We start from the raw sequence: 22,417 nt of genomic DNA, 5'->3' as shown, positions 1-22,417 counted from the left end.
ATATTTTTCAGATATAATATTGGGAAATAATCTTTTTTTATATAAATCTGGTAATTTTGTGTTCTTAGATGGGATCTGAGTAAAATAGATAATAACAGTTGGCAAATAATTCACACATATAGTGTTAAAAAATAAATATACGTCACTTTGCATTTTACGGTTCCAATTATTACGGTATTCTGGTCGTGAATATATTATAGCCGCGAGTCAGAATGCTATTTTGCATTTATGCAGATTAAAACCCCTTTAATCATTATGCTGAACACATGGAAACACGCGTCTCTTATGGATGTTAATGTCTTGTAAAGCATAAAATATTTTAGTATTTCTGTACAGAAATACTTGTACACAAAACTATATAATTCTTATAACACGAATAAAAGCTCCTCATGTACAGTCAGTTGTACATTTAACGAGGAACGTATTAACTGCATTGGAAACCTAAATTGTTCTGCTTATTATTAAACAACGTTAAATAAATTAATTTAATATAATAGATTTGACTCAAATCGCAATATTAAATTTATAATTTTTATATGTGCTTTGATACATTAATGATAATTCTTCTTTATTAACGACCAAAACTGGTGGAACAAATATTGATGACACTACGTTTCGACCTCAAATTAGGATCCTTATCAAGTGTCTAATAGTCACTTTCTAAAAAGCAGGAACATAAACTTATCAATAAACGCAAAACAACAAAAACAAAAAGACTGCAACGCTCTGACAAACGTACAAAAGTTAAAAGATAGACATACTTCTAACAAGGAACCATCAAATATACAGGGTGAGGCAATAACTATTACCACCTTAAATATCTTCTAATTTATAAGGTCCAGAGGAAAATTTATGTAATCAAAATTATACGGTACGAAGAGGGCTAACATATGGCGATAATAATTTTTGTCCTGGTGGAGGCGCTTCGAAGATATCAAGGTCACCTTCATTTTTTTAATAGGTTCGGTATGTTTTTTTTCCATAATTTTATAGAGGAGCTTAAAACAAGTACGGAACTCATGACACAAAATTATTGAACAAGATTAAATGTAAATGAAAACGATAAAAAATACATTTTTATATTAAATGAAATTTACGTTTAAAAGATGTACGAAATAACGCTTTATTAGTATGTTTTGTCGGAATGTTTTGATTTTGACATTCCTCATAAATGAGGATCAACTTGTTCTTCAAACGGATACATCGATGAAAATAAATAGTGACGTAAACTTATTTCAATGAAAACAAAGACCCTTTGAAGGCCATCTTAATAAGTTCACAGAATAAGATAAACATAAAAAGTAGTATCGATAGATAAGTCAATCGTGCAAGATGTATTCATTTGAAGAACAAGTCAACATGATGGAGAATGATCTCATTTATGGAGAATGTCAAAAAAATTCAGTGAGAGCGCAAAATTTATACGCTGAACGATATCCTAATCGCACTCAGCCTTCGCGTCGAACATTTAAAATCCTATTTATTTTCATCGATGTATCCGTTTGAAGAACAAGTTGATCCTCATTTATGAGGAATGTCAAAATCAAAACATTCCGACAAAACATACTAATAAAGCGCCATTTCGTACATCTTTTAAACGTAAATTTCATTTAATATAAAAATGTTAATATATATAGCCGGAGCAACCAAGGCACGAACAAAAGCACACATCCCGAAGTCATCGAAACTGTGTCTTGAACAGCTCGAATACATATGACCGACTCACACGTTCCGAGATAAATGTGTTTTTCTCAAAATATTATTGTATATATTCGGTAAGTTGTCAGTGTCCCTTTGTAGGTTCAAGGTATTAGTATGTTGTTTTATGAAGACCATCTCAGCAATTTCTCATTTCTTAAAATGATCTTTGATATATTATTCTTTGAAATCAAATTCTGCGTTTTTAATTATCATAAATGATATTTATAATATTTTAACTTTTCGAATTCAAGATCTAAAATGATGCCGATCAAATTATGTTATATAGCCTGAAATCTCTTGTATTAAATTATATTAAAAACTATATGATTTCGGCATTTACATGTGTATAATTATGTCATAAATAATATGTAAAATGATAATCACATACCAATCGAATAGATAATAGATCTAATTTTCAAACAATATTGGAAAATCGTCGATTGTGTGTTAAGCGTTTTCGGCCGGGGATTTGTCAATGTTTGTTATAAATAATGCTTTGGTAGTCCGTTTTACGTCGAGTTAACGCATAGCTTCATTAACGGATTATATCGTACCATAATTACCTACTGCAAATTTGATTCGATAACGCATTCTCTCTCCCCATCTCTTTCCCTCTCGTTCTTTCGGTCGGCGGAGTTTCACCAACACGCCGTCAGGAAAGCAAATCACGTCGAAAAATGAATTGTGGCCAGTCCATTTGTTTCGTGATCACATTATTCGTACGTTCGAACGGACAATCCGCCGTCAGCTCATTAAAAAAGCTATACCCGCGTTATTAGTATGCATCCTTTTTTTCTCGTTCGTTTTCGTTCACACTCCCGCTATTGAACCGTCTAGACTTTACATCATCCATAAACGCGTCTGATGTATGTAGTTGAAGAATTAACTCGCGTATACGTAGTTTTCAATATGCAGCGAGTTCGTTCATTGTACATTCCGCTTAATTTTTTATACAATGCGAAACGAACAATAACTCGCCAATTTAATTGGCATATATCGATTTTGGGTTATTACGCTCGCGGTACATTACAAGAGCGTTATTGTTAAACTGATGCATTAAGAATGAATGTTCGCCGAAAAGCGCATACGTATACTTTCGATATGCATCGAGATAATAACGGCAGCGCTAAAGGATTTTTTTTATTTCACTTTAATCACTCTAACGAATACATTTGTCCGCTTTTTTTTGTTGAGCACCGAGTTTAATTGTCTGCGACATATTGGTTTGCGCAACGAGGTGTTTAGCGAACTGGCCTACTTCCTTTTGTACTGTTGATAGACTTCTATTTTTACACAACGCGCGCTCTTCGCCTTTGTCTTTATGTCTACGCAAATTGCGTTATTCCGCACTTGCGCTTATGCAACTGCCGAGACGTTATGTAATGTAAAATTCGTATGTTGGATAAACATGAAATAGCGAAAATAAAGCTAGCAGGATGGAATTTATGAACACCTCACGAACATAATTAATATTTTGTTAAAATTGCGCTTCGTATTAAAAATTTTCTACGCGCGTTCGATAGTAGACCGTAATAGTTACATGATAAAGTATCCGTAAGGTATAATGCATACAATGTTGAGGCTCAAATTCAGGAATAATGAGCTCGTTTATGTGATTCATGTTTAATCTGCGGTTTCATCACCAGTTACGTCGCTTAGAACGCCAGCTGCCCGATAAAAATTCCAATTCCCTGAAAGTCGATACCATATACTTCCAAGATTGAGATAAATTATGATATCATGGATAGCTACGAGGTTGTAACGTTGCAGCTGCTCCGCCGATACCAAAGAAAAATTGTGCTTCCTGATAGTTTCCTAAGTGATTAAATGACAGCAAGCATCCCTAAATTGCACAAGGACAAACACAGGCAAAAGTTAAAGCAAGGATTAATGCTCGGTGCCATTATTTCGATATTCATGCTCATAATTCATATAATTACATCAATTCAAGCGCGAGCTTTTTTATTTTATTATTTTTAGTATTTTTTTCTAAGATATAAAAACAGAAATAGGTTTTCAAATTTAGAAAGACATGAGATATAATTCAATTTTGTAAAAATCTAAGATGTAGTAAAGAAACTTTATCTAATATATTCTAATATCAAAATAATAGGTCGTTTATTTTTTTAATATACCAAAAAGAATTATCCTTTCATGAAGTCAGACTTCTGTAAACTTAAAGTCAATCTTGAATCTATTATGTGTATGAGCAAACAGCAGGTGCTCACGAAATGCAGTAAAAGTCCTCATTTACCATTTTCGGTGAAATTTTTAAATCTCGGTGCACGAATGTCGGAATTCGTCACGATAACAGCATTTCTCCGTAAATTGTATTATTATATGGCATGCCATAGCAAGAGGAAGAGAGGACTTGGTTCCTTGTAGCCCATAAGTGGTCAGATTACAGTGCATGGGAAGAAAAAGAAGATGGTGATAGGAAAAAGAGGAGAGCTCAACGTTGCACCGTTCGTTACCGGAAACTTGGAATCGAGTCTTGAAACGGGTTCGGCTCGCCTCGTCTGCCAACATGGAGCGCTTCTCATTTAACGCGTATAATTTGCCCGCTTCTCGAGAGAAAAGACATCCTCCACGCGATTATAATTATTAAGAAGCACCTGCTTTTGCAACAGAGTGTCTCTCGACATCGATTTATGAAGATGACTAGAATGAAAATTAACTTCGCTACTCGCATTCGCTCTTAATTAATTGTTTGTTGTCCAGTTTCAAAACGAAATATGTTTTTCTTTTATTGCAGAGGAAGGATTGTAATAAACCTTATTTAGGACATTGCAGGAATGCCAGAATTTAAGAATGACTTTTTTACGCTAAGTTGAAGGAAGACAAAAAAATATCGATATATGCTGTCTACGTAGATCATTTTCTTCGCTTTGATCTAAAAAACTCATTTCTGAAAATTTTGCCTGGATGTTTCAACGAAATCCTGTGTGTATCACACTAGATGACCAAATGATGCCCGGAGGACGTTGATCCAGCCACGAAGAAATCTCGAGATCCCCTATAATTAATCTCTTAAATTAACATCGAGTGTTTCAGAAGCTCGGAAGTAATAACAAATCGATTACGGTGAATTTCCGAACGTCGGTACGTCGGCAATTTTCAATAATTGCTTTGATCGAATAAACTTTTTCCTCTTCGTTCCCTCCTCCCTCCGTTGCCGTCTCCTGCTTCCATGCGCGTCCGGCCACTCTCTCTCTCTTTGGCTTACTTCCATAATCGTTCTTGAAGATCCTTTAAACAAGCTTCGTAGTGAGCTTATGGCGCAAAGTGTTGAAACTAGATTTCGTCGGCGATACTTCGTTAGGAAAAGACTTCAGGAACGATACCGCCCGCAACAATATACACTTTTGGCCACGTAAAGTCCGCGTTAAATCAACGTCGGGTGCACAGTTAAGCGCAACTTTGGCCGTTTATAATCATTTTACAGTTTCTTTAGAAATTTATGGCAACTCCTCACAAGTGCGAGCTATACAACGATACAGCTCGCACATTAGCGTTATTGCATTATTAAGGAAGCACCTGGACAGTCACCATTTACGATATTATGTCGTAAAGTGCAGTCGCATGAATAAAATAAATCGCTTCTCGTCGAATTATGTGCTTCGAAAAATGCAAGCAAATATTAATTTATATTCCTTACTATTATTTGATCGTTTGTTCATTTATAAATAGGACCGAGAGAGAAGAGCGTACTAGTTAATTGATCGATCGTATCATACAACCGCGAAAAAGGAAAAAGAAAATTTATCCAACGTCTTCGTCATGGATATTATTGAAGACGTTAATTATGCATTACTTCCCGAAGAACAGTAATTGAATATTGATAAGGAAGTAAAGGGAACGCGGTTGTTATAAATAAAATCGAACGATGGCACTATATTTACAAACATTGATTTTGATTTGTCTGATCTGAGATCTGAGATTTAAAATTTAATTTATAATTCTTGGAAATTTTAAAGCTCGCTTTTGACATTATTCTCGAACACACTTTTGGCATAAATTCATAAGATTCTTGAATTTATATCCTTTTCAGTCTTCAATTCGATTTGGTATTCGAAAGAAGGAACAATCATCCTCAGAGCATCGATAAATCTCATTTCTATTTGTCACGTTTACAAGTCGCATGATTCCTGTGGTGTATTTGCTATGCATAAATCCATATGTTTTAGAATGTTTAAGGGTTAATTAAGATCAGATTTTATACATACACACACACACATAATACCAAATCGTCAAAAAACCGAGTCGGTTAGGCGTCATTAATACACGAGTTAAGAAGATTGGAATTCTATTCACATCGATCTCAAGATACCTTCAAGATCCATTAGCAATTTGACAAATGTGATTATCAGCTAGAAGAAATATAATATTATCCCATCACAAAAAAGTCACTTGCTATTAATAATATTTCGACATTACCCGCGAAAACTTATTCACAATAATAATCATTCCATTAATACGTGCATTGCGTGGAGAATGCCCTCATAAGTGTCGCACGATCGTCGTCATTGTTAATTTGCATATTTGTAATTAATGTCTTCGCGAATGAATGTTGTGACTGTATCTTGTCGCGTAAATTAACCGTATTTTCGCGAATGAGTATCATGTCGAGAGTAACATATTTTACCGCGTGAATTAATTATATTTTCGCGAACAAGTATCGTACCGAGATATAGATTTCATTGAATTGATTATTCTTCTTTTTAATATTATACAATTCTGAAATATTACAATAATTAGCAACGAATACAGATTATATTCTATCATAGTAATCTGAAAAATGCAGATTTGCCTTATTTTTATTTTAATTGCAATTTTTCAAATTCACATATATGAATGTCTAAATATATATGTTTCTTCAAAACTTTGAGTTTCATAAACATTAAAGTTTGTAAAAATGTTCTCTAACTTGTAGTCTGTATAAAAGATATTAAAAGACATCTATAAGATAAATCTCTAATAGTAATCATTAGAGAAAAATTCGCTCAGCGACAAGATGGTAAGCGTTGATGAATGAATTACGACTATGATTGGATTGCGAGTACTTAATAATCAGCAATTACTAGGTAAAAAACTGCAAGTTAAAAGAATAAACTGAGGTTACTAAACGAATGAGTTGCAAGAATAATTGACATAAACGAGTAAACTTTCATTTAGATGTCCCATTTTTTCGTTACCAATAAGAGCCTTTAATTTCTCGGTTTGTATATAGCACGAATACTGTCTGAGAAAATTAAGAAAGAGAAGATGAGCAAAATTATGTTATCGTTCGAACTTTTCTGCAGAATTATCTGAGAAAATCGCTTTATACAGATATAGACATAATAATATCTCTCGTGAAAGATATCCTGTCAGAAACGTAATATTAGGTGCTTGCAAAAGTTCGTATAATAAAAGCTATTTTTATAATATTTATGAATAACAATGAGGTGACATAAAATATCTTGAAATATTGACCGTTACTATCAATAACTTTTTATTTTTTGGGTTATATTTTATTTTTTCGGGCAATAGTTTGATCCCGCGCCGATAAAATGACTCATTTTTTGAGACAATGCATTTATTTTATGGTCTTACGAACTTTTGCAAGCACTTATGATTATACTATGCATTATGTATTACGCGCTTGTATGGACGGTATATTGAATAGCGATAAGGGCAAGGGAGATTTATGATGGCTGTAATGAGTAATTAAAAAGTATCTGGTTACGTAGCGATGTTTGCATCGACCGTCATCTCATTCGACAGAATCACCACCGAGACGGCTGTCTGTCACGCGATCTCAATTGCTCTATGCAGGATGCTAGCAGTACACGTTAGGTAATAGGATATATTCAAAACACACACACACACACACATATGACGGTGAGATACACATGGGTGGATACCCGCGCGGGGACATCAGGTTATTTTCCAATCTAGGCGACGTAGACCGACGTGATATCGCGCTATCGATCTTCTTCGTAGCAGAACCAATTGTCGACTGGCTGCGAGAATCAGATTGTACTCTGCCTTTTTCAATAAACAATGAGGCAATACCTTTCACGACAAATCTTTTTCTTATCATTCCATATTCGGTTCCACAATCGTTGATAATATAGAAAAATTGGACGATAATGGTCTAGATCCAAGCATGACATAGCGATAAAAGGAAAGTGGAGTAATCGCTTTAAGTTTTGACTGCAATATCTAGGCAAACTCCATTAGGAGTCATTTCGTTCTCGTAACAGAACTGAATGATTATAAAAGTGTGGTACTTACATTGCTCAGTCTATGTAGTGCGATTTAATGATGATTACAAAATTCTAAAAAATTTTTTATAAGAGAGTACAAAAAAAGATTTTTTATCATTCTGGTTCATTTAATAAATTAATCTACTATAGTCGGTTAAAAACACAATCAAATAGTCGACTAATCATAAATATTTTTGTAGAAGATTCTGCAAAAGGAAACAAGGCATTTCTTTATGGCTTATTTTATAAATGTCACAAGGGGATTATATATATCCTTTGGTACAATTAATTGAAAATAAAAGATAATTTCTAATTTATACAAACAGATGATATCTAAAAATTATATTAATAAGTTAATTTATTTATTATCTGCAATGTATATAATAACGAATTTTGCTTTCGAGAAATATTTGCATGTCAGTTAATGGAAAACTGGATAAATACTCATTAATGAGTATGAAATAATGCTATATATTTTATAACTGAATATTACCGTGCGCTATAAAAATTATTCGTACCGAAATCTAATTATTGTTTCGTAGAGCGCCATAATTAAATGTTGCAAAATGAAAAGCGTTCGTCGTTATTGCGGTTAAATTTCCAGAAACTGCATTGTCTTTCGCATGTGCATTGTGCTTCATTTATTTATTATCGTTGTTGATCAATACGGAGATGCTCGTAAAATGTGTTAGTGAAAATTTAATAATAAAACAGATACGGGATTTTAATTAATGACGGCCATGATAACGATACCATTCCTGCTTATAATCATTAAATGTGGCACAATAAAAGCACTCAGAAGAGAGAGAGAAGCTGCATATTTCGAAAATAATACGTACCAAGTATATGCAATAATTATTATTTAAAAATAATTTTCTCATTTCTCACATGAAAAATGCGACTATCCTTGTCAAAAACCTAAAGTGTATATCTGAAGTTCATTAAAAAGTAATTATATTACCGTCCGTTATTGTTTCTAACATTTTTAATTAATTTTATCACGTCTTTTTTTCGGTAATTCGACGACTCTGTCTAAAAAAATTCACGATTCACGATTAATGCGTTAAAATCTGAGCGTTAACACAAAATGACAGTTTCACGCACGTGACCATCGTGATCAGATGGTGATGACGAGATATCTTGTGTAAGATGCAACAATAGATTACATATGAAATTATATACATTGGCGTATACGCCGGTAATCGATCTCGCAATGCGGTTAAAGCGGGAGTTCGCGGCACGGCAGTTCGTGTCGCGTCGCGGAAAGGGTGGAAAGATAATGCCGCGCGGGGCGATAAAATGCTGATACGAACGCGGGCAGTTTCGTTTCTTTTGTGTAACGCGCTGAACAAGCGATCTACGACTTTCTCGTAGTTTTTGTTACCATTTACTCCGGACAGAATTATGTGTGCGAAGATCGTTACGTGTTCACAGACGAAGTTATGTGACGCCAATGATATCGTCATCGCGGACCATGCCGATCTGGTTATCGAATGTCCTGTATGTCCGTTATTATCTTTATCGTGTTCGTCCAACTGAGTTATAAAATACTAAGTAATATTTTAAAAAATGGTGTTTTTCATGAAAAATATTTATACACGAATCCACTGAACAGAAATATGATAAAGAAATAAATAATGTTTTATCGTTATTAAACTGCAAAACCTTTCACAAACGAGAACAGATTTACACTTAATCTTAAGTAAGTAATTTTTATTAGAAAGCATATAGATTTCTTCAGATAAACGTACATAAAAGATCATAGGATATCATTTTTTACCTTTGTTTCAAAAGAAATAAATCTCTCAATACTAATATACATATTTAATAATTCATACGTTTAATGCATCTTGCAAAGATATACGATTAAAATTTCTCACAGTTAAAAAGCCTTCTCTTATGATAATACATCACCTGATGTGTCATTGATGATCACCATCTCTTCTTCAACGTCTTGCGAGATGTATAGCGACGCTTCGCTGATATCGAGATGCATACTGCCAGATGCAACACGCTTCCTTGATTTTCATTAAATTACAAAACGGTCTCGAGACCAAAGAAAAAGCACTTATCCCACGACATCCATCAAAACCAGCCTCCTCCAGCCTCCTCCTCCTTCTTCGGTCCGTGCGAATGGCAGTAAATAACGGCGGAAGCCCGCACGCCGAATCTCGATCTTGCCACGTGCCAGCCAGCTCCAGTAGAAAGAATTTATGTGTCCGTGCGTCGCTGTTAGCCGTGCGAGACAGTCGACCGCGCGATCGTAAAGAAAGAGAAGCTCTAAATCAAAAAGGAGCATCGCTCTTCGCCAATTGGCCGCTCGCAACGCAACAACGATTGGCGATAAATCCAGCGGAGCGAGAAAAAGAATCGATCGCGAAACACGCTTTTTTTTACTGGCAAAGTTAAGGAAACGTCAATTTTGATCTTGCTAGATCGACGACGATCATCCCTAGCTCTGTCCATGAATATGAGACTTTGTCATGCAATAATTGATCCACTATCATAGTATCAGAATTATCATTAATAATAAATTGAGATGAAAAACTTGTTCTTATGATGTTTGGGGTGAAATTTTCATGGGCGCGAATAAAATCTCCAAAGATTTCGAGCTTCGAGATTTTATTTTAATCTCCCCAGTGGTAGCAAGACACTGTAACAGTATTTATAATAATTAACACACTCGCGCGTCGCCGTCGCGACAACAAAGACTTGCGGTATAATATTCAATCATAATTCAGTCTGAAAATTCGATTATTGCTATTTTATTCAACAACATATCTTTTCATTTCTTTTTACTTCTTCGTTTCGCATTTGCTCCGTTATGTATTTCTCTCTCTCTCTCTCACACACACACACACACACACACACACACACACACACACACTATTCGTATTTCTCTCTCTTTCTCTCTCACTCTCTCTCTCTCGCTCTCTCTCTTTCTGTGAACGCTGCAATGAAATTCTGAGAGGGGGTTTTTGTTTCAGAAGAGACGGCAACGATTGTTTAAATAGATTATCGTAAGAGTATCTCGTTTGTGTACGTATATGTATGGCTGTGTATATGTACGTGTGAGTGTATCATGTGTATCTATATATATATATATATATAATGTATATTTAAGTTTCTTCCCTCGTGTGTTGCATATATACATACATATATAGTTTGTTACAAGGCACAGGTAGCTTACACACTTATCTTTCTTTTCCGCACGGTTTACACACTATCGTAATAACATACACGCATTCACATACACAGTATTGCTTTTGCCATTCATTCGACAAACTACTAAATCGTATTTTTCGTCCATCTCATTGCCAACCATCATTCATCGCACTCGGCATTGTTTTTCACGACGTGTTGCGTATGTCCAGGATAATTGGATCATGACAGCTCGCGGTTGCAAACGACTGTTACAACTGCGCAAACAACGCAATCTGGCGATTTAGTTAACATCAAAGTCGCAAGCAGACGCGCGCTTGAAAAATATTACAAAAAATAATACCACGAGTGTTAAAGCGAAAACGCGTTAAAAAGTAACCGAGAATAAGAGAATCGTAAATAGAGATAAAATTAAAGAAAAAGATGGCAAACAGCATACAAATTATTTCCTGGAAAATAGGAATAACGATTCCTGAAAAGACGATGATACACTCCTTTTCTTGCTTCACAAATCACTTCGTCATTAACGGAAGTCCGTAAATGATTGTCCGTTGTGTAATCACGAAATTGCAATAGTGTGCTAGTCGATTTAAAGCGTTCGAGGCATGATTCGCGACACATAATGTGAGATCTTAATGGACTCCAGTGAGCCGAGCGTTCGACACGCGACGTCATCAATTCGTATTATCGGAACGATGTCGAGCAAGCGATTAAAGTCGGAGAGAAACGGCAGCCGAGGTGGCGGAAAATTGTAAGACCGTAAATGGTAGCAACGTGCTCGTTTCGCGCTCAGCATCAGAAAAGACCGATTCGCTATTCGTATTCGATAGAAAAATAGACGTGCGATATCTATTATCGGTATAATTTCATTATATGTAGATAAAAGGGAAAAGTTTATATTAAGTTTCACAAAGTTGAAATTTCCCGCTGTAGTACGAATGATATTCGTTGAATTATTGTGTTTTTATTCATCATACGAAACTGGAAATATTATTAAAAGTTGTATCGATTGTATAATAGATTTGTACCCGTGCATTTAAATTCTTGATCTAATGAAACTCGAGACGATTTCGTATCATTTATTATAATCGATAAAAATCCTTAAGTTGGTTTTTACGTGTGTTTTGCTTGTCACCTAATAGCTGTTTAACTCGTTATTGACATTTCCATAAACGTAAACAGACGTTTCGATTGCTCATCTGACCTGGATCTGGTTCCGGTTCAGTAAATTGCTAAAAGGATTGCTCGAGTTGCACGACGATCGATTTCATCACCGTTTTATTTCGACAACTGGAGTAAGCAAATGAGATTTAGACTATGAGAGAATATGCAAATTCGATGCGATCATGTATCCACTTTCCTCCCATCGCGCTAATGGTGAAACTTCTTAATGAATTCGCAACGGATTATTTAACGGGAAAATTAGGCAACCTGATTTTTCGTTTGTCTCATATCATTATAAATGGACTAGGTACGACTGATCCAAGAAGAGACATAAAACAATGAAATATTAAAATTATTAATTGTGTAACATTAACATTCTAAGAGAAAAAAGCTCTAGACATTATTTAAAGCTACTTGATATTTTATAAATTTTGTTTCCGATTTAATAATGTTACGAAGAGATACACAATCGTAGAAAAATATAAGTAAAGTAACTGTTGATGGTTGTAACAAACAATCGAAACTATGAAAAGATTTATAGAGATAAATATTTTTTTTTCTAACTTTATTGCATGAAGATTTTAAATATATCTCTTTTTTATGAAATTTGATAAAAATAACATTATATGCGTATACTTTTCTATAATATTCTTCATCATATTAATTTAATAAAATGAAATCATCTATTTTCGGCGGAAATTTTCCATGAATTAAAACAAGGCATTTTCGAAATTGCGCATTAGCATCAGTGAATTCTTTGATACCATTTCAGCTATTCGCGGCGAATAATTATTATAAATTCCATCTCGAATTCAGCGTACAATAATAAAATACCGAGCGATGTGATGGTTAGCTTCCGTCATTTTCTTTTACGTATTGCCCCGCGGTTCTTGCATGTGTGTGTCGGATGTGCGTCTCCTCAAACACACCCGACATAATACGCACACACAGAGTATTACATCTATATACACATGTCGAAGTCCGCACGCAAATCGGTAACAACCTGTTCCGGTTGCACCATTCTGCACGATTCTTGATATCTGGAAACTGATAAATTGCTTTTAAATTAGTTCGATCAGTAATGTGCGTATTATTCTTATAGTTTCTCACGAATCACCGCAGAGCTTACCTCTGTAGATTGTTATATCAAGTGTGGAACAAGTGATTGTTCAGTAAGAATGTTTGTACTAAATATTTCGTGCTGGCGCCGCTTAACTCGCGAGTAAGAAGGAAAATCCAAGATATCCGTGATATTAAATCTAAGATATCCGAATATCCAAAACGTGAATCTAATTTTGAGCCGTTTTGTCGAGTTCAAGGTAAAAGAGATTTTTACGCCGGTGTAAACGTCGGTGTAAAATGCTCACTTTCGCTGATGGAAAATTCGAAACAGTACGGGAATCACTTTCGAGTCACTTTTGAAATCGAATGAAGAAACATGCGAGAACCGATCATTCCGAGAGAGCATCATCCAATTTCGTTCGACACATAGAATAACGTTATTACACTTCTCGCGTGCGTATTCGCGGCTTGCAGGGGCACCATCGCGAAGGGTGTAGCAGAAGTTATTCCTGTCGTTGTTCGAATAAGAATGCTGCGGGGGATGAAACGGCGAGGGGGCAGGAGGACGAATCTAGCCGCGTAACTCGTCGGGGGAACGACGGGCTGATCCGATGGAACTTGGATTGCTCGTCGAGGGATGATTGTCCCTTGATTGAAAACGTCCTCGAGTCGACGGAGGGTGCGACTAGTATTCGGGGAGCAGTAAGGTGTGTCCCGTTTGCCGAGTTGCTTCATGGCGCACAGCTATTCCGCATGTTCCGAGAACGCATTTTTTACGTTGACCCTCCATGGGTTATATTCCTTTGGAGGGTCGACTTCGCATCTGGCAAATGAGGCGGTAATGGAAACTGATCCATTTCTGTCCTATATTCCTGACTTTCGCATATGTGAGGAAGGGCCACGATCGTTCATAGCGATACGAAGTTTTAAGTGAATGCAGCAAAGAACGATTTTACGAACATAATGCGTATTGCTTTCAGTTGTTTTTAGCAATATTAGATCATAGGTTATACGAAAATGACTACAACTGAATATCTCTTTAATATTTCACCATGCTGTGTGATGCTACATGCGTTGATGTTGGTTATAAGGTTGGAAAACAGTAAATTTCGATAATAGAAAACAAATAGTTATTATTGAAATTATCTCTTGTTTGCACGCTCAAAACGTGATGAGATTAATGTTAACGACGTTAACGTAGATGAGATTTATCAGCAGTAAGCAGATTCGCAAATCAAGTTCGGAGTTTTATCGGAGTTTTATCGGAGTTTTAAAACCAACTCTACAGTCTAAAAATGATTTAAGAAAATCGCACATGTATGCACATGCGTTGCATAATAACTGAATAACTGATAAAAATATACTTTTCTCTCGTTTTCTTCTGACGTGTGTTAAATTCACGTGAATTAATTCTATTCTTGTACAACAGCGCGAGTTAATAAAAAGATTATCTTACGTGGCACGCGGCAAATGCGAGGGCAAGAATTTAGCGCGAGATTAGAAATGGCCGACACTCGCGCTCGCGGAGGGTTAAATTCGCGGCACAATGATACTCGAGAACTTTCCAGCGTTCGAGCCGTGAAAAACGCGAGCTATCAGCGAGTCGCATTTTTCTTTCCTCCCTTGTACTCTCGTAATCGAGACGCATCGCGGTTCTCATCCGCACACGCGGGAGTCGTTACCTCCTACAGATTGGGGGAAGTTTCGTCGTTTCCCCATATGGCACCGGAGGCACTCTAATCTCCGGACGACGACGGTTTTCAAGTCGTGAACGAGACGTGTGTGCGTGAATTCCCATCATGAACAGAACCGATACATCAGGCTCGATTGACAATTTTTCAGACCTTAAAGCCAATATCTCATTATAATGCAATTTTTTATTGTATCTTTAAATAAGATAGAAGATTGAAACTTGATTATGTCTGTAACAAGGATACAATCAAGCAAGAAACTAAAGCATGTTAAAGAAGGACGCGACCTATTTCATTCTATATTTTTTATACAATTAATAAATATATATTTTTGCATAATTGGCAACATTTATATAATTATTAATATTTATGGAACTGATATTAATAATATTGCATAATTTAGCTGAATTATACGTGAGTTTAACAAATGTTGAAACTTCAAATTTGAAATTAAAAATAAGTATACAAGAGAAATATAATGGCGGATTTTCCAAAGGTAATTTAACTACTTTGTCAAAAGTTAAAAAAAATCAATTTCGATGGTTTTGACCACGTCTGCAATTAAATGAAGCCATTAGTTTAGCGTATACATTCGCCTTTCTGGCGGTCTTGACGGTGAATTTTAATAATGAAGGACTTATAACGAGACATGAGTTGTCCCAATGGACCGAATATTTCCAATACTCTTGCAGGTCTTTTCGCGGGTCGGATACATGTACGATTTCGACGAGGATACGCGAAATGATTCCGCTCAGGGAAATAAGCACGGATTGTTTTTGAACGGGAACGGACGGGCAGGATTTTATCGGAGTATCGATCCCAGGGGCGCGGGAAGTCGACGGATCTATTTCCGGAAGCTATGAAATAAAGCGTCGTGCGTTTCGTGATATCGAAGTTGGAGTTATAACCGTAAATATATTTATGACGATATAAATTGCAAGCTCTCGCGATCACGTTCGTTGCTTCTCCCTTATTTTTTGGAGGATGGAAACGCGGTCTCGCTGCTCTCTCTCTCTCTCTCTCTCTCTCTCTTTCTTTATATATATATTTTCGAATAAAAAAACTGCTATTAGGTTACAACAATAAAAATGGCCAGAATAATATCTGTTATTAAGGACGAAAACCAGTGAAACTTGATGAAGCCCAAAATATGTTTAATTGTACATTTATCTACCGTATGTTCCATAATGGAAGTAAAAGCAAATAATATTTGACACGCTGCGTCATAGTTACATTGCTAAAGATGTCCTGACAGAAATAAAAAGGCCAACTGAATCAGAAGATTATTCGGTTCACGTTATTTTGCAATGAAGTCATGAATTAATAATTCTTCATAAACGTGTTCTCCCTCGAAACGGATTATTTCACGTCAATCTAGAATTTGATCAAAAGCATAAACAGTACCTTTAAAAAACATGAGCAAACAATCTAAAAATTCTGATTATAGTATAAAAAAAGGAATTATGATAAATTTATAAAATATATATGGAAAGAATAATATATATAATTTTTGGAATAATATTATAGTGCTATTATTAACAAACGTTTCTAATTCTTGGACTGTTGCTCTCGAAATAATATGATTCAATTTATTAAAGCAAAATTAATCAACTTACTCGAGCCGTTTGTTTGTCACGGGGCCAACTTTCCTCAAACACTGGGCATACAGGAATAGAGAGAATTCTCGGAGGAATACCGTTAAATCAGTTAGATAGTTAAATCAGAGATTTAAGAATGAGAACGTAATTCATAACGTGATCGGTGCTGGGAGTAATAAACTACACGCGAGTGCTCGTACCGACACGGAAGTAATCCGATAATCCCATTAGACGAGCTTCCATAAAATCGTTAATCGCCGCCACGCCGTCAGCCAGGACGGCCCAACGCGGTGTTCTAATCCGGGTTTCGGTATTCACAACGATTTCGAAGCCACATCTGCACTGCGGTGAAATCAACCGCGTACGTGGTGCATTCGCGAAATGCGCGTCTTATCGTCGTCAGAGATTGTTTGTGCACCGGCGCGAGTGCTTCGATTAAATTGAGCTAAGACCGACGCTGTTACAAACAACTGTTGCATGTAAAAATTCAGAATATATTCTTTGAGTTACATACGTTGATCTTAGCCAGCAAACCCAAACGTCATGATTCTTTAATGACTAAAACTTTAACAACGCCAATAAATGAAACAAAAATTTTTGTTTAATTTCGTTAATTAACTAAATGGACTTTTTAACAAGCTTTCAATGTCTAGCTTAATTACTGCAATATCAGAAACTAAATAGTGCGAACAATTATTTTTATAAATAATTTTCACGTTTTTCTTCGAAGGACTCGCTGTCAGATTGTAGATTGACTTGTCATGTGATATAGAGTCTATATTTGGTCGTGCTCAATATTTTGCATGAATATAATTTCCTACAATTCAGACGAAAAAAAAAAATTATCAAGCGCAGGTGAACACGTGGTGCAAATTTCCTCTCACGGAGGGGGTTGGTCGATAACAATTTTCTGTCGACGATTGTCTAATCTATCGAAAATAGCACGGGCTAGGAGAATGTTTCTGTTTCTCATTAGTGACTCCATTAGCGGAATGCTCGCGCACGATATTAGGACGCAATGTAAATTGGCAGGATTAAATGCATCGGACGATTGCATCAATCTCATTAAGCGGCGCGCATAATGTTTGGCAAGAGAGGGAGAGGGAGAGAGAGCGCGAACTGTGCGAGCGGAGGCGGTCGGTTAGTAACGATGTTTGGGGATGCTCTGATAATTATCGAATCCCTCGACGTTGTTTGCGCCAGGCAAATCGAAAATAATAGAATATTCGAACGTTCGTCGGAGCGCCAGTTGGACGATCTCGCGTTCTTCCGCTTTCGAAACATGATCATTTCTCTCTGCACTCGTGTCAGACATTATGTTAATAAAGCTTTCTCATGCAAGATTTGAATTATTTACAACCGATGATCGAAATATCTCAGTTACATTTATCATCAGCGTACATTTCTCTCTCCATCAGAGTGTCCGCAGTTTAAAATTAAAACCGCAATTGTTTGGAAATAATAAAATACAATTTCATAAATAAATTGACAATAGAACGATGCTCGTTTTAGGAATTTTAGCAGTACAACAATATTTCAGAAAGCTTTCAACGAAAAAGAATAAAATCACGAAACAAAATGCGCATGCAGTAATGTTTGAATTATCATTTTTATTTTTTGATATCGAGACTCTCGATATCAAAAAATAAAAATACGACAATAAATTCGAGAGTCCTTCCTGTTTCTCCTTGCGGGAGCGTTGGTTAATCTAATTATTGCATGCATTTTAGAGCTCTTGCTGTGTAACTATTTATGAAGGCAAACAGAAATATATGTGAAATTGGAATATATATGACTGAAATACCTACATTTATCTAATAATGTAGGCATAATATTATTTAAATAATTACATCGCATCTGATGCGTGACCATCCTTGTCGTCTGCGAATGCTTCAGGATATATTAATATTCTTTCTTCCATTAATCGCGATATGTCGAATAACAAACAGTTGATAATCTGTTTGATATTTTTGATAGATAATCTTATTCAGTGTCCCAATTCGTAAGATTTCACAAGGATTCTTTGAATTCTTCAAAGTTCTTACTACGTTTTTCGTTATTTCGTTTTTGGAACATGCGGAACATGCGAAGTTTTTGTATCAAACTATTAGACACAACTAATCCATTATTTGAGGATTTTGAAAAATCAGGATCTTCAAGAAAATTGAATTTGGATTATGTTTTCGTATTTTTAAGAGATTAAATTATTATTGCTCCCGTTTCTTCTGGTCTCTTCAGCCATAGTCGCACGCTCGATCGAAGTGAGATCTCTAGTTATCACGATGACCGGAGAGGCGATCGGGGGACTTTGATCGGGATTGTACGTACGTGATTTGTGACCGCGGGGCATCTCTGATCAGGTCTGATTGCTGTTCACAATGAGCTTATTACCTCTAAGAAGCTAAAGAAATCTTAACGGCTAGATCCGATCTTAATAATGTAATATACGCTATATGTATATATGTATACGCTGCGTTCGTAGGTACAATACGGCTCCTAATATGCTAACCGCTAAGTGTGTCCTAAGTATCCTAAATCCTATCTGTCGCGGTGAAAAATGAGAAACGCGCCGCTCGCAACGTGGCTTGCGTCATTCGCACGATCTCTGTGTGCGCATCGATATCTTCACAGTGTATCGAGAAGTACCCGTTAACGAAAGTCGATCGATCCTTCTCTTCTGAGAACCCTGAAAACGGAGTCACCGTTGCCCAATGAGGTACGTTATCCGAGAGGATCCTTGAGCAGGCGTGAAATATAACGTGTGATGATTAATGTCTTGACGATCGATTGCGAGACAGAGACAAACGATATAAAGCGATTAACACGGATCGCCGAAAGTGTTCCTGTGAACATGTATTACAGTGCCGCGAGCAATTTTCAGTAGAGTTCAGAAGAGATCTGCCAAGGAAAGAGACAGAAATGATCAGACATGGATAAACGAATGACGAATGATTGTTTGACACTTCCTCCGTGTCCGCCGTTTCACTTCTCCTCAAGAATCGATCTCTCGCCGACGTCGTTGGTTGGGTCAAATCAGATCCGACGGAAATGGTAACGATATAGAAACTACATACAACGCGATTGAAAAAGTGCTAAAATAGCGATTGGCTTTTTCCTATGGTTTCGCTCTTTCTTATGCTCCCCCTCTCTCGTGTCTCTCTTTCATTCTCGCTCTCATCATCTCCTTTTCTCACTTGTTCACACATGCATGCTTTATTCTTCACTCATGCGCTCTTTCTCTTTTTCTCACGCTCTCACCTAACTTCCCCTTTGTTTGTTCTTCCTTCTACGTCTCTCGTCACTCGATTACGGCTTAATTATTACAAAGATGGTTGTACAATAATATAATATAGACTCTGTATTAGTTACAATAATATCGTAGCATCCTCTACACGTCGTGTCTGGCTCTCCTACGTCGTCATTGATCGCGAAAATCGGAACTGATTAATCATGTTCCTTCTTCGTGTTAACGTGTTCACACTCGATTCCTCCCTTAAGCGCAACCTCCTCTTCGTTATCACCGTTTTCTCGTGAGCGTGCCGCTGTCGCATATATGCCTGTGTCTGCGTGTACATGTGTGTCTCTGTATACGTGTGTATCGTGTATCTTTATTGCTTATTGCTTACGTTAACGTTCGCGTCGAGCAGGTCGCCGAAGAGGTGCCGTCCGCGCGCACCCAGTCGCGATTAAGCCAATCGATTGCTCTTAGAAGGGACAACAACTTCATGCCGCTATCGCGTACTCGAACGTTAAAGGCAGTTTACCCCTCGACTTTACGGCGATGTGGCACGGTGACGCGATCTTTATCCCCGACGAATAAAACTTGGAAACAGACGACCGTGTTTAACGTTGCGTCGTGTTCACCCGGATGATAGTAAAAAGTGAGAATACGGATGAAAGGATTACTCGTTCGTTTCTTTCATGCGATGTGGAACGCGCGGCGTGCGATTTCCCGGCGGCCTCTCGATGCATGAACAAAGAAAAACGCGGTGAGTCGTGAATCCCGAGGAAGAATCGGCGCACTGGTGACATCCAGAACGTAGCCTCCATCTCATTTAACAACCTCTCGTCTTTCCTCAAGCTTTGACTGGTCTTTGACTGGTCCAGTGAAATAATACGATATATTTGTTCTCCGCTGGAGGATTCTACGTCGAATTAAGGGTCACTATCCTCGTGCTCGTTTGTCGTACACTTGATTCCTGCGGGGGACGAACGACTCACCGATGGTCATTTCCCTTCATCCCTTCGTGGCGTCACTTCGTCAGGTTCGAAGCAAGTTCCGTTTCGATCCTCCTCGTCATAAAACGACAACGCTCGTCGCGTGTAATTATATGCAATTATCGATATAATTATTACGTGTCGTCGATTACTCGGTATTTATTGAGGGGGTATATGCCCGAGAATGAGCAAAGAAAATGAGCGTTCGCCCGGCGAAGAAAATATTTACCGAGTAAATGCTCTTCTGCCTTTTTGCACTTATTGAGGATACATAGTCCCTTCATGTAATTCTCGTTTCTTCTCTCCGTCTTAAAACGCGACGATCGTGCGTCTCGCCAACCGAAACGAAAGGACTGGCACGATTGAACTTACAAAAGTGCTCGCGCGCCCCGTGGTTTCGGATTAAGATTCGCGTCGATCGTCGCAATCACCGACATCGTGTGATATGGTCTAACCATAAAAATCGTTTAATAACTTCGTTAGCTTCGCCCGACTTGAATTTTAGCTAGTACCTATGTGCTATGTCCCGTAAAAAAAACTACTGGCCGGGGAAAACTCACGCTCGATTTTCCCTCGATCGCTTCAATCGCGGACCACGTCGTCGGGGTCCGTTCAACGCGCTTTTCCTACTTTAGACGACCCTTAAATCGTGCACGTCGAAGTCGTGCGTAAAATTCAACAATCACTGATCTCTTCGGATCTTTCGTCGATTCTTCAGATAATCTTTTGTATCCTTTTCTCCTTGTCGTTTCTGATCCGTTTCGTTCTCGTCGGCGACGCGGTTGCCTCTTCACTCGGAACGACGACCGAACGACGAACACGAATTTTTCCCGACAGCTCGAAGAAACTAACAGGAGCCACGAACACGAGCGCCTAAGTCGGGTAGATGGCTTCTCTCTTCTTGCATCTCTTTGCGTCGCTCGCGGTATAAAATCGCACTCTCTTCATCATTACGACTTTTTCGTGCGTCGACGATCGATTTCACTGTCGCGAATATCTCCTACATAATGATCACTGAGTGTCCGATACCGCTTTGTTGAGTCCGAACCCTTAAGCTGAATACTTGTCGCGCTTTCGATTAGAATCACCTGAATATCGCGGCAACCACCGTCAGCAGGACGATCAGGTACGTCGACCGGCTGATCTGCCCGCCGTTCGCTTCCATGCATTGACCTGCAACGACAAAAGTGACGAATATTTATCATTTGAATCTTCTTGGAAAAAATATTATAGCTTTGGTTTCAGCAAACAATATTCTTTTATATTGGAGCAACTAGCAATTATCGTATCTACACGAAAATATTCTTTTTAAAAGCTACACATACTAAATATAAAATAAAATTTAATTATATTGCGTAGGACCAATTCCGAAAATCAGTCTGATTTTTTGAAAGGAAATTTCATTGCGAAGAAAGTTAAATCTTATTTCATATAAAAATTTCAGCACAAATTTAACAATTCAAGATCGTAGATAGAACAATTAGTATCGTATGATAACGTTCAGCTAGATTTAAACCAATAAGCGCAATTAACACCGGGATAATATATCTTTCAGTTACTTCGCGTCTGT

At 37.1% G+C, this 22,417-nt stretch overlaps 1 protein-coding gene across 4 annotated transcripts in view; it reads right to left on the bottom strand.

The window, feature by feature from the left end:
* Positions 1-10,557: 10,557 nt before the first annotated feature.
* The window catches only part of LOC105285825, a 253,884-nt gene continuing 242,024 nt past the window's right edge, over positions 10,558-22,417 (bottom strand). For all 4 annotated transcript variants that reach the window (XM_011350327.3, XM_011350328.3, XM_011350329.2 and 1 more), the window contains one exon: positions 10,558-22,020. In XM_011350327.3, the coding sequence (XP_011348629.2) occupies positions 21,932-22,020 (89 nt within the window). In that variant the 3' untranslated portion in view covers positions 10,558-21,931. The remainder of the gene's footprint in view (positions 22,021-22,417) is intronic.

The sequence above is a fragment of the Ooceraea biroi genome, chromosome 8 (assembly GCF_003672135.1).
Source record: "Ooceraea biroi isolate clonal line C1 chromosome 8, Obir_v5.4, whole genome shotgun sequence".
NCBI lineage: Eukaryota > Metazoa > Arthropoda > Insecta > Hymenoptera > Formicidae > Ooceraea > Ooceraea biroi.
Note: the sequence above shows the minus strand (reverse complement) of the source record. Positions and strands in the feature narration are given on the sequence as shown.